Genomic DNA, 12,956 nt, shown 5'->3' with positions numbered 1-12,956 from the left:
CCTCTCCCAGCGTGCACAATTTCTCAATGATAGTCATTGTGACACTGCACAATCATTTGCATGTCTTCTTCAGTGTTCTGGGTTTCATGCTTTATTTAACCATCTCAAGCTCTTTAACCCAAAACACAGAGTATGGTGCTATTGGAATGGAAGCCAACAGGAGCTTAAAAGCTTTGTCCAAACATGAAAACAGAAATGAGTTTGCTCACTTTAATTGTCATATGCAAAATTTAACGTGTAACTTAAGCTTTTTGTACATCCCATTTAGAGCAGTATCCTTTAATGTTACTTTTTTTCTCTACCATTTTTCTTTTCTTTCATCTTCTGGGTATGTTCTTTTAAAAAACTTTGTTATTGAAACATAACATGCCTCAAATTTGGTGAGAAGATTTTATATGAATGATTCATATATTTGAACCATGACTTGTCATGTTTTTTTTAACATTTCTGAATTATCTACTTTATAAAAGGAAATAATTGTTTGTTTTAAAGAGAGGTACTTTTAGTATTTACGAATAAGAAAACACTTGTTTCAAAGAACAAGTCATGTCAACCCAACCTTTCTTTAAGACAGTCTTTGCACTGATTGGAGAAATGCAATAGCCAGAGTATCTGTGTCTAAAAGGAATTTGAACCTATTCTCAAGCTCAATGCATAAGCAGTTTATGATATTAGTTCAGATTCTGATTAACAGATGAATGTCAACCTGGAAGAAGGAATCTAGTACATGTTATAAGGTTCTACCATTGGCATTATCCAGATTGTTACTTATATTAATGATCTGGATGAAATTAAAGAAAAAACTGATTTCTAAAATTTTTCAGCTTGTGGAGACTGTAATGATGGATTGTAGTACTTGGATCAGTTGAAAAAGATGGAAATTGTAGTGGTAAATATGACTCTGTACTTGGGTTTCAAAAATAGAGCCACACTCGTACATGTAGAGGCAGACTTATAACCAACACTTTTATTTTTGCTTAGGGGAGATGGATAAACACTAAGATGTTGCCTATGTTATTAGAAGCCCAATATAAGTAAGGATAATAGTGACAGTCTAGATAATCATATATCACTAAGAACATGTATAGACTGCTGTTTTGTGTTCTAGTCACTGCACATTAAGAGGACAAAGTGGTGTTTGTCCTAGAATGAGCAGCTAGGATAGCTCGAAAGACTTGAACTCTTACAATATGAGGAACTGATGAAGAAGAATGTTTATGAACCTGAGAACCATATTTCATTATCCAGACCTCTTTTTTACACAAGCAAAAGCAGACTTTCTGTGCATTCTGAGGAAGAGAATGAAGACTATTGGAGATAACTGTGAGATTAATTATGGGGAGTCATACTTGGACGTAATAGAAGTGATCATTTCCAGCATTCAGAGGTGTACCTAGATGGAATAGAATCTGCTGTAGACATTGTCGTGTCTTCTCTACTTCTGGATACATGGGAGGATTCCATTTCCCCATCTCACTAAAATTAGGCATGGCCATTATTAGGTTATAGCCAATAAAACATGCATAGAAGTGAAAGTGTCACTTCTGATTCAAAGCATTTGATTGATAGTGCTTTACTCTTTAGCACTCTTTCTCCCGTTGGGTTAAAATGGACATAACAGCTATGATCTCTGAGTGGTTACAATGGTCAGAATGTCTCCCAATCACCCCCACTCCCACCCCTTAGACTCAGCCACACACCTACATTGGACAGGTAGTTTGAATGGGAAATAAACCTTTGCTGTTTTTAACCACTGAAGTTCATGGGCTTTATTATGGCCTCCTAACCTTTTCTATCCTGATTGCCACCACTGCCTTCAAGATGCAGTGGTTCTTTGTGAATGAGCTGCAGCAAGACAAGAATTGGATTATTGACAGATTTTTGGTTCAGCAACTCACATACTTGCATTCTTTGCATTTTACTTCTGTTGCTACACTGAATTCAGACTGTTGTTGGGGGTATAATTTAGTCAACTGGAATTTTCAGCTGGCTCCAGGACCTCCTGGAAGATGAATCCCAGTAAAATGGGCAGAGATAATTCTCTTCCTAAGCACATTTCATTAACTCTACTGCGTGCCCAGCAACATCACACATTTATGGATCCTTTTTACTTTGGAAACAGCTAACAACAACTAGATAGTTCACCTGGCAAAGATTCTATTGCCACACACATTATTTATGAAGGCTGCGAGGCCCACACAAGAGCTCGGGAAAAAGTAACTTTTGAACATGAACTTTGCAGTTTGAGTTTGGCATGTTTCATACAGACTGAACTATTGCCAAGTATCTCTTCATTCTATGCATCTAGATGCATTATTGCTAGTAACAAAGTTTCCCAAGGATGCCCTGCTTCCATCTGCTCACTCATGCAACTGAACAAAGCACACTGCATTCTCCAAGTACCCACTAAGTGTTATTGTTGAAGATGATAAGTGCTGGGAATTATCTGATATGTTTATAAAGAGGTTTTGTCTGGGAAAGAGGTTTATGAGATGGTAGGAGCCAGGAAGTGAACTGAATAACATATGTACCTACCCTGAGAAAAAAATTTAAAAATGGAATTAAAAGGTGATTCGATGGGGGAAAAATGGAAAGGGCAAATTTAAAATTATAATTAAAAATACATATGCATGCATATATATGCAAATATATATGTATATTTGTCTTTATATAATAATTTTACATAATTCACAGCTAATTAATTGCCACCTCATTTTTGTTGTTCACAGGAGACCAAAATCAACTGTGTTCGTCTGGCTACAAAAGGTATGTTGGCATCTGCTTGTCTGTCTTCACCTGTTCTTCAACCATTTAAGTGTTTCTTTCTAGCCACACAGAGAAAGGTTAGGCAACAATAACTCAAAACCAGAAAGAATTGTTATTTTCACTGGAGTCATTTGCATCTAGAACATACCTTCTAGGGTGTATATTAGTAGCGCAGTGTGTAAAACAGAGTAAAAGTTTAAAACATATTTACTGAATGGATGGATGGGTGGATGAATCTATAAAAGGATGAACTGGTACATTGATCAATAGAATGATGGATATAAATTTACTCAAATGTTCTTTTCATATATGTTTTTCTTATATTTAGGTCTATGTTTATGTGGGTATTTTTAAAGCATGTCTATTAGACCCATCTACTGAGTTTTGTACTTCGTTCAATTGGTACATGGCTTTCAAAAATGAGGTGATTAGTACTGGGGCCTTTAGTAATAAGAAGACAAATGCTGCATTATTATGTAGTTGGCATTTTCAACACTTATCCCCAAAACTAAGGCAGCATTGTTCAGGCTCATCACTTTTGTTTTCCTAATTATAATTGAATTGCCTGGCTCTTTCAATTGGTACATGTTTCTGTTTATTACTCTTTTTAAAAAACAAAATCAATGAATCGTTCGCTATCATTTAACCTATTACAGGGTTGAATGGTTAGAAATCAGATTTGTCTTTTTGTTACAGAGTTGATATTTTTAACAGCAAACCTCCCCATACACACACAAAAAAAATTGGGCAATTCTACTCTGTTCCCTGAATTTACTGACAGCATACATAGTTTCATAGACTGCTTCCAAGGAGATAAAAGTTGTAAACATAAGTAGGCATATACTCATAGATGTAAAGTACAGACAAAAGTGATGACCCAAGTATGCATGTGTATGTGTGTAAATATATAGACACATGCACAACGCACAAAACCACACAGAAGAACATACACACACACATGTGGGCAGAGTGGGGAGAAAAGGAGAGAAAAAAATCTACAGCTACTTGACAAAATGTGCACCAAGACCCATCACACATGACTTTTATAACTGAAGAAAATCAGCCCAATATTTAGGCACAAGAGAGAAGATGCAGGAGGAAGAAGAAAATAGAAGCACTAGGGCTCCCGGTGATAAGAAGTTACCCTGATTTCACATAAGTCACAGAGGGTGGCATATCCCTAACTTGTTCCTTCTCAGGGACTCAGGCTCCTGGATGGAAAGAGATAAAATACTCTCTGCGAGGCAAGGAGAATTGATGGCCTGCAAACAAAAGTGACACAAATCACAGGTCTTGGCAGACTTTTCCACTGAAGAAAACAGATAATGTAGAAGGAAGAACACCATCAATTGGGTAGCACCAGGGCTCTAAACAGCAATCGGGACCAGCTGAGTGTCTGCAGCCTGCTCTAAAGCAGCTGTAGAGGGAAGGAAATTCACAGAGAAACCTCCTTCACTGTGGTATGCTCTATGGCTCCTCAGTGGCTTTTGACTTATAGACCAGGAGAAATGGATGCAATGAATCTGCACTCCATGGGGTAGGTGGGATTCTAAGGACACCCTCTGGGATGTAAGCTCTGTGAAAGGGTAGCTGCCTGGGTCATAATTTCTGAACTGAGAATTGAAAACATGAGGCCTGACAAGCAGTAGGAACATATGGGGACAGTGGGAGAATCTCTAAAACTATACTCTCCTGAAAACTTCAGGACTGCAGTCCTCAGAGGCATAGAAGCCCACCCTGCTGGGCTTCTCTAGAGTTGCATTGCTGATGTGCAGGAGAATTGCAGTGACATTTAAAGAACCAGACAGAAGAGTTCTCTCCCTCTCCTTAGCATAAGGGCTTCCCCTCTTGTCTGAGCTTTAGGTTACCATCTTTTACCATCTTTCCTTAAGCGAATGGAGTGTGTATGCAGGTAAAGTGAGCATGTGTGAAAGAACAGGAATGCATGAATGAGTGTGAATGCCCGGCTGTCCAAGCCCAGGCAGGCTTCTGAGAGGTCAGCGTATTGGGGAATCTGAGCATCCACATCCTGGTTTTCTAATTCGGTGAGATCTAACACTTGAGCCCACAGAAATGGGGCTCCAGTGGCACTTGGGAATGGGGCAGAGAACCAGATAGTACAGAATGCCAGTTGGACACTGTTCTGTTATCCCCTCTCACCACATCAGGTTAGAAGGATGCTTGGGAGCGTAGGACAAAGGGAAGCAGACCTGTGTTTGATGAGTGTCTACCTGGTGCCTGGTACTATGCTTAGAGTATCTAGGGTTGATTAAAGGCAAACCCTATCTATTATAAATCTGTCCACTGCCTGTGAGGAGTTTGTATCAAGAACCTAAAGCTGGGAATCAATATTCTGTTTATCCCATCCCTTCCTAACCACCTGGATCAAATTTTCTCTAGGCAGACTTGCTAAAAACAGTATTCTTTTTAACAGAGGAAGATACTGAGAATCCCACAGACTTTGGAAGGATACAGAGTTCCAGAGATGGGTCATCAGTCTCCTCCAAGGCTCTTCCCTTTCTCTGTCATCATGGCATCTGCTTCATGGGTCTGATGGAAAGCATCCAGACCCTGAAGTTCATATGTCAGACTCGAGGCCAATACTCTGGTGATGAAGCAACTTGCTGCTGTCTGGTCCCTGACCCCGAAGAGTCCAGCCAGTGTCTATGACCAGATGGTTGCCAGTTGTAACAACAGCCCTAAGCACTCATTCAGGATCATTCTAACTTGACCCCAAGCCTAGTGCCCCTTACACAAGAATATTAGATACACACCTGACTCCAGCATGTGTCTCCAACCCTTTTCTTTCTGTAATGTTGCTACTAGTAACTCAATCTAATTTAGTACTGCCCAGCTTGGAGGGTTGCAAAGTAATGGACCTGTATTAGTTTCCTGTGGCTGCCGTAACAAAGTCCTGCAAATTGGTTGGCTTACATAACATGAATTTATTTTCTCACAGTTCTGGAGGTCCAAAGTCTGAAATCAAGGTGTCTGCATACTTTGTTCCTTCTGAGTGTTGTGAGGAAGAATCTGTTCTATGTGTGTCTCTTAGCTTCTGGTGGTTTGCTGGCAAATCTTTGGCATTTCTTGGCTTTTGGAAGCACCACTCTGATCACTGCCTTACCATCATGTGACATTTTCCTTGTGTGCTTGACTGTGTTCAAAATTCCCCTTTTTATGAGGATACTACCACCTAATCCAATAAGGACATTTGATTAGGGTAGCAAAAAGTAAGGAAATTGCCTTGAATATAAGAGCTAAAAGACATTTTGAGCACTTTGCTTGATACACTCTAGACCTGGGAATCGATCTGATCAGAGCCATAGAGAGAAAACTGCAGCCAGTGGGTAAACAGGCATTAAGTAATGGTTTGGATTTAAAACTATTACTCAGACTCTGAAAGGAAGACAATAGAAAGCCACAGAGCAAAAAAGAGCAATTTAAAAGTCAGGTTTTGTTCTTATCATTAAAATAGGAAATGTTAGAAAGGGCGAGTGAGCAGGGGAATCATTTAGAACCATTAATAGTGTATAGCCTACCTTTGGAAGATGAGGGATGGGCTCAACATAGGCAGCAGGTTGAAGATGTCAGCCACAGGTGCTCAAGGTGATCCTTGAGAAAATGGATCATGGGGAAGCTTGGGGTAGGGACTTAGACTTCAGAGGTGCTAATGCTCAAGTAGAGAGAAAATAACCCTTCCCATGGGAGGTACATTATCCCATCTGGTAGAAGATGCCCCAGACTGCAGCTACTAAAGGAGGTACCCAAGTATCTCAATTCATGTCCTCTGGCTGAGACAGAGCAGGCCAAGGGAAAATTGTTTCTGACCTAATTGTTCAATTCTAGAACTACATTGGTCAATCCCCCTTTGAGAAACTGATGCCCAGTTCCATCCAAGTTCTCTTACCCATTGATGTCCTGTCTTCCTAATTCTCCCCGTGACTCCCTTCCTGCACTCATCTGTTCATTTTGCTACTTTTTCTTACCCACAGGCCTTACCCCACCAGTCTTGTCTGCATGATCTGACCCCTTCCTCCCTCCAGCCTCCTCTAAGCTTCTATCATTTTATTCTTTTATTACACTCTGGCACGCTGGTCTTCTTTCAGTTCTTCAGGCACATCAAACTCCTCCCAAGCTTGGGACCTTTGCTCATCTTGCTCTCTCTCTGAAATGCTTTGGCTTCCATATGTGTCTCCTTAACAGATAAATATCTTAACAGATAAGTATCTTTAAGATGGCATCTTAAACCTTATATCCTCAGAAGACCATCCTGACCTCTATTTTAATGTCTATCCCCAATTTTCCACTCTCACTAAACCCTGTACTTTTCCTTCATAGCACTCATCACAACTTACAAATACATATATATGTATGTGTGTGTGTATGTATATATATAGTCTGCTTACATGTTTAATGTCTATCTCCCTGCTAGACTCTAAGTGACGTAAGTGCAAAGACTGTGCTTATTTTGAGCACTGTTGTATTATTCCCAGATCTTAGCATATACTGGTACTCAATGAAATGCATTGGATGAACAAATGATGGGTGGGTGGGTGGGTGGATGGATGGATGTATGGATGTATGGATGGATAAATGGATGGATGAGTGGATGACTAACAGGTCATTATTCTTCCATGGCTTCATTTTTTTCAAATGCAAGTTACATGTCAGGACTGTTCTCTTAAAGGGTAGGAGTAAAACTGACAGAGGTAAAGGGTCCACTATGGGATCTGCAATCCGCACTAACAAGAAGGCGAGCCAGTCTCTGTTTCTGTTCCTGCTGTGATAGGGATCTCTCTACCCACCATGGAGCTGCTTCACACTTTGGACACGTCAGTTTGAGAGGGCTTCTGTGTTATGAGTCCAAACTGGCTCCCTATTATTTTCCTGCCCATCAGTTCTTGAAGTCAAATGGATTCTGTCTACCATTTCTCCTTCCAGAAAATGAAATTTGCTTCCTCTGACCTGTTCCTCCTGCCTTGCTTAGGGTCAGGAAGGTGCATGCTTGCTTCTTTCCATTGGGTGGAACCACTCTGGCTGCCAGCAGGCAGCAGCACTCCTGTCTTGTCTCTGGCGCCAGCCGTCAAGGGAACACAGCTGGCTCTGCAGACTCCCGCTGGGTGCGCCCGAGTGGCAGTTAGAAAAATCAGCTTTGATTTGATTTGCAAACTGAGCCGAGTCATTGAGACAAAATAAACCCGGAAACCCATAAAGCCATTTGCAGAGTTGCTTTGCAGAAGACAGCCACAGTTTTAATCTAGTAAACACTCTCTAACGATCCCATTAAAACAACTCCCTTGGAGTGGGTGCTGAAAGCTGAACTCCAGAATAATGAAGCATGGGATGAGGGGCCAGTGTCACCAGTAGTTTTGTTCTGCTTGGTGGCAGCTATGGACTAACGCCATTGTTCCAACACTGACAGGCAAGAGGTTTGGGCGCTGGTCTTTTGTAAATATGCCTTCTTTTCATAAGAGCTAAGCCTGAGGTAAACCATTTCACCAGCATTTTCCTCTCCTCTCTCCATAATGGATTCTCACTCCTGCAGGGACCAGCAGGGACACTACATAGCCATTTTTCAGCGAGATGCTCTCATTTTGCAGATGCTAAGACTGGGGCCCAGAGGAGCAGTGATGTGTCCATGCCTTGTTTATCCACAGAATCAGAGCCACAGGTGGTGTGAGAATCCTCTGCTATCAGTAGGCAATGCCCACTCCCATTGATACAAGCTTATGTGGAAGATTCTGTTTTATATAAAAAGCTTCCTTGAGAGGTTGCGTGGAATAATTGGAAACTAGAAACACCTGGATTCAAATCCTGTCCCCCAAAATTTAGCTGTTAGACCCTGGACAAGTCAGTTAAAATCTACAAATCTGTCTCTTCACTTTTAAGCCTGAGATCAGTAGTCCTTTCTACCAAGTATTCAAGAACATAATATATAATTATATATGTAATATATTTTATATATATGTATATGTCCTTCTTTTTTTCTTCCTTACTTTCTGAGTCTCTAATGTGGGACTTGGAGACCCAGACCTCCTAAGCACAGATCCTCTCTCTCGGTTCTCTAAGGAAAAAGCCAAAGCCCAGACTCTAGTCACTGCTTGTACAGTTCTACAAATCAGCCATTTGTCAAATGGATACCGGCCAGATCCAAAGTGAAGAAACTGAGAGGGGACAGGAGGATATTGGCCTCACTTTTCAGTACTTGACCTTTTCACTGATAGGTTGTTGTCTCTAGATGAGATCCTGCACAGCAGTAGTATTCTTTTATGGACATGTATAGGATTGTGGTCATCCCTTTTCTAGCCTTGACTGTGACACTGTCCTTTCTTCACCACCTGCCCAGCAATTTCGGGAGGGACCCAGGAGCACAGCATGTCCAAATCTAGCTAGAGCAACCAGGGTAGGGGCCATAATGGGAAATCACTTGTGAGACGAAAGACACCAGTGAGACAGTCTATTGGAAAACTCTTGATTGTTGTTCAGTCTTTATACATCTTGTCAAACTTTTGGAGGTGAAAGCTCAGACTGGGTGGCTGGAGGGTTTGGGCAGGGCAATGCTATTCTTCCCAAGCTGAGTCCCATGAGATACATTTTCCAGGATTGGGGCTCTCAGAGTTACATGAGTGTAACAAGTTCTTCTTGACTTGTGGCCCCCTTTGCTCTCACCCACTGTCTTCTAGGTCCTAAAATATCAGTGGAAAAATATGGATTTTCCTAAAGGTTTTGCAAGAAGATGGAGGAAGAGAACTATCTCATAAGTACACATAAAATAGCCTACAGATGACCTTTAAATATCCCAACCCTTTCTTTAATATTTCTCTTGCTACAACAGCTGGCACATCTGTCTCACCTTTTGCTTTCCCTCTTAGCTACTCTCTAGATGCGCTCAAACTTCCCCCGCCACACACACCCTTTCCATACCCCACTTCCATACCCCACTCAGAAAGACAACAGCTGGTGTGACAGAGTTCAGAAAAACAAGTGAGGACTAACTCTTGCCATTCAAGCATGTACCTTGGGAGTTGCAATCCATCTTTCTCAATTAGAAATAAGAATTATCTACTCCAGATCTGAGACACCTGAGCTGACTTGATCGCAAGTCTGTTATTGCAAAGCAGTTGCATCTTCTAAAGGGAAAATGGGGACTTTTACAATTGGGAGTCAGGGAAGGAACACATTTGGGGTAGGCAGGAGACAGAGGTTATAAATAAAGAGAACAAAGCTCATTGGAGATTTTAAACCCCATTGATGGGATCTCAATGTAATGTTTGAAGGGGGCTTAAAAGGGGATTGCAAAAATCAACCACATATTGTGTGCCAGTCACAGGGCTTTGTGTGCTGACACAAGGCTGCAGTGTGATAATAGAAGTAAAACCTGGCACTTAGGGCACACTAAATAAATAGTGATCATCATTATTACTTAATGATGGGCCAAATAGGCTCAAGGGGTTAAATAAAGAACTCAACTTTCCTCTGAATTAGAAATCAGATCTGATTCCATCGTACCACTTTGAATCTTATTAATACCATACACAGGTGAGATTCGTGGACCACTGAGGGATGCTCTGTGTCCTACCTATTTGTTAACCTCTTCCCATGCCTCTTTTCTAGTAATAATTGATAATAGAATATTTAGCATGTAATGGTCTTTGGCCTGTCTCCAGGAGTATTCAAGCTAAGTCCTGGAGCAGAAAGTGAGGTGGCCCAAGAAATCCTCGACTTTCTTCACTTCTACAACATATTGAAGCTAATAAACCAAGAAATTAGTTTGTCTTCAGGGTTGTCTGCTCCAGGGCCATCTGCAGCCCAGCAGCATCTCTCTGCACTCAACAATGATTGCTTTAGAAGGGACAAGAGTCAGAAGGGAAGTCTGAGGCATTCGGCATTCTGAGCTCCTTCTTTGCAGGCTGACACACACACGTGTGCGCGCACACACACACACACACACATACACACACACACACTGAACAGGGCCTGGAAACAGTAAAGAGAGAAGGGTAATGAATCCTCAAGTAAAACCTGATGTGGTCAGGGGACCAGGTGATACAGGAGAAAGCAAGAGACCTCTACCTCTTCTCCAACTGGATTAGTCAGGCTAGGCTAGGCTTTGCTGCCATGACAAGCTAATACCCAGCTCCCAGGAGCTTAATACCACAAAGGCATATTTGTTGCTATGCCATCTAGATTATATGTGGTCTCAAAGAACCCCTCAGCAGGGGAAGAGAAAGCATGGAAGTGGTAATTTGGATCTTAAATATGTCACTTGGAAATGACTCACGCCACTTCCACTTACATGGCCTTGATGAGAGTTATATGATAACAGCACAACTGTAAGTTGACTGGAACTCTTTCCTGTGCCCAAAGAGATATGGACCAGACACTGGTAAACATGAGACATCTCTAGAACCATACATGTAAATAGGACCTTTTTCTGTTTCTACCTCCTTTTGTGTTTTGCTGACATCCATGATCCATCCCACTATATGCTGCCTACCAACTAGAAAAATCTCTCCCCATTCCTGCACTTATCCAGCTGTCCCTCTGTTCCTACCCCAGGTAGCTCAGCATTACTGCTCTGCACAGCATGGGTTGTAGACCCGGAGGGTGGAGTGGGGAGGCACCTCCTCTAGGCCTACCAACCCAACTAAGGCTTTAACTCTTTTCCATTTGATCCTCAAAATGACTTCATGAGATAATTATTACCTCCACTTTACAAGTGGAGAAACTAAAATTTAGAAATGTATGTAATTTTCCAAATGACATAGCTAGTGAGTGAAAAATACCAAATCAGACTTTTATGTATTCATTTACTTCTCCGTAAGCATGTATTGAGTACAACTTAGTATTAATATGTAATCCCACATTCTCTAGTGGTTAAAAACATCATCTTTAGATTTGGATGGTGTTTGATTCTAGATAGGAAAAGGTACTAAACTACTCTGTGTCTCTGTTTCCCCACCTATAAACCAATGACAATAACACCACTTATGGCCAGGTGCAGTGGCTCACACCTGTAATCCCAGCACTTTGGAAGGCCGAGGTGGGCGGATCACCTGAGGACAGGGGTTCGAGACCAGCCTGACCAACAGGAGAAGCCCTGTCTCTACTAAAAATACAACATTAGCTTGGCATGGTGGCGCATGCCTGTAATCTCAGATACTCTGGAGGCTGAAGCAGGAGAATCGCTTGAACCTGGCAGGTGGAGGTTGCGGTGAGCCAAGATCATGCCATTGTGCTGAGCACCAAGCATGAAACCCCTTCTCAAAAATAAATAAATAAATAAATAAATAAAATCACTTACTTCACAGGGCTAATGTAAGAATTTCATAAGCAAATATATCAAAAGTTCTTAATATAATACCTGGCTTATAAGAAACACTCAACAAATAGTAGCTCATGGGAAAGCCAACCAATAAATATAAGTCCAATAAGGGCTGTCATCAATGCAAAATCAGGATGTCCCTGGTGGGCAAGAAGGGAGACATAAATCAACTTAGGGTATTCTATTTCAGAATGTGTGATCACTTAAGGTTTGAAAGAAGAGTGACAATTATCGTGTTGAACAAGGTTGGAAAGTAAGTCAAGTAAGCCAAGGGAGTAGGTATGCAAATCACTGAAGGCAAAAGAGCATGCCACTGAATTTAAATGGGACAAGGCAAAGGAGTGATGGCTAGCAGGCCAGTGTGACCAGATGAGGTTAGGAGTGATCAGGGGCCACCCAGGACTCTGTGTAGCCCCACTCTGTGTGTGTGTGTGTGTGCGCGTGTGTGTGTATGTGCATGTAAAAGCATTGTCCTTAGTGGAGCTTCTGGAAGTACTTAAGCAGACTGCCTTTTTGGGGAAGGACACCCTAGTTATAGTTTAGAAAATGAATCAGAGAAGGAGGATTAAGGAAGGGAGGAGACTACAGAAAGGGAGAGCACCTAAGAGGCTGCTGAAGGGGGCCAAGTGGAAACATGTAAGTCATCTCTTCTCTCAAGGCTTCCATTTCTTTTACTGACATGTGAGGGTGACAGTCCTTGTCCTGCCTACCTCAGAGCATTGGGGTTAAAAAACAACAACAACTAAAAAATAGCTACTTAGAACAGGAGTTAGCAAACTCTTCTGTAAAAGGACAGATAGTAAATATTTTCAGCTTTGCAGGCCTTATGGTCTCTGTCACAACTACTAAAGTTTATCATTGTAGC

General features: G+C 41.4%; 1 protein-coding gene across 1 annotated transcript in view; it reads left to right on the top strand.

Annotated features, from left to right (window-relative positions):
• The window catches only part of PTPRT (protein tyrosine phosphatase receptor type T), an 812,457-nt gene that overhangs the window by 610,125 nt on the left and 189,376 nt on the right, over positions 1-12,956 (top strand). Inside the window, exon 13 of the mRNA XM_030915349.1 lies at positions 2,730-2,766. Coding sequence (XP_030771209.1) covers positions 2,730-2,766 — 37 coding nt within the window. The remainder of the gene's footprint in view (positions 1-2,729; positions 2,767-12,956) is intronic.

Source organism: Rhinopithecus roxellana, chromosome 13, assembly GCF_007565055.1.
Source record: "Rhinopithecus roxellana isolate Shanxi Qingling chromosome 13, ASM756505v1, whole genome shotgun sequence".
In the NCBI taxonomy this organism is placed as follows: domain Eukaryota; kingdom Metazoa; phylum Chordata; class Mammalia; order Primates; family Cercopithecidae; genus Rhinopithecus; species Rhinopithecus roxellana.
This window is presented reverse-complemented; position numbering and strand designations above follow the sequence as displayed.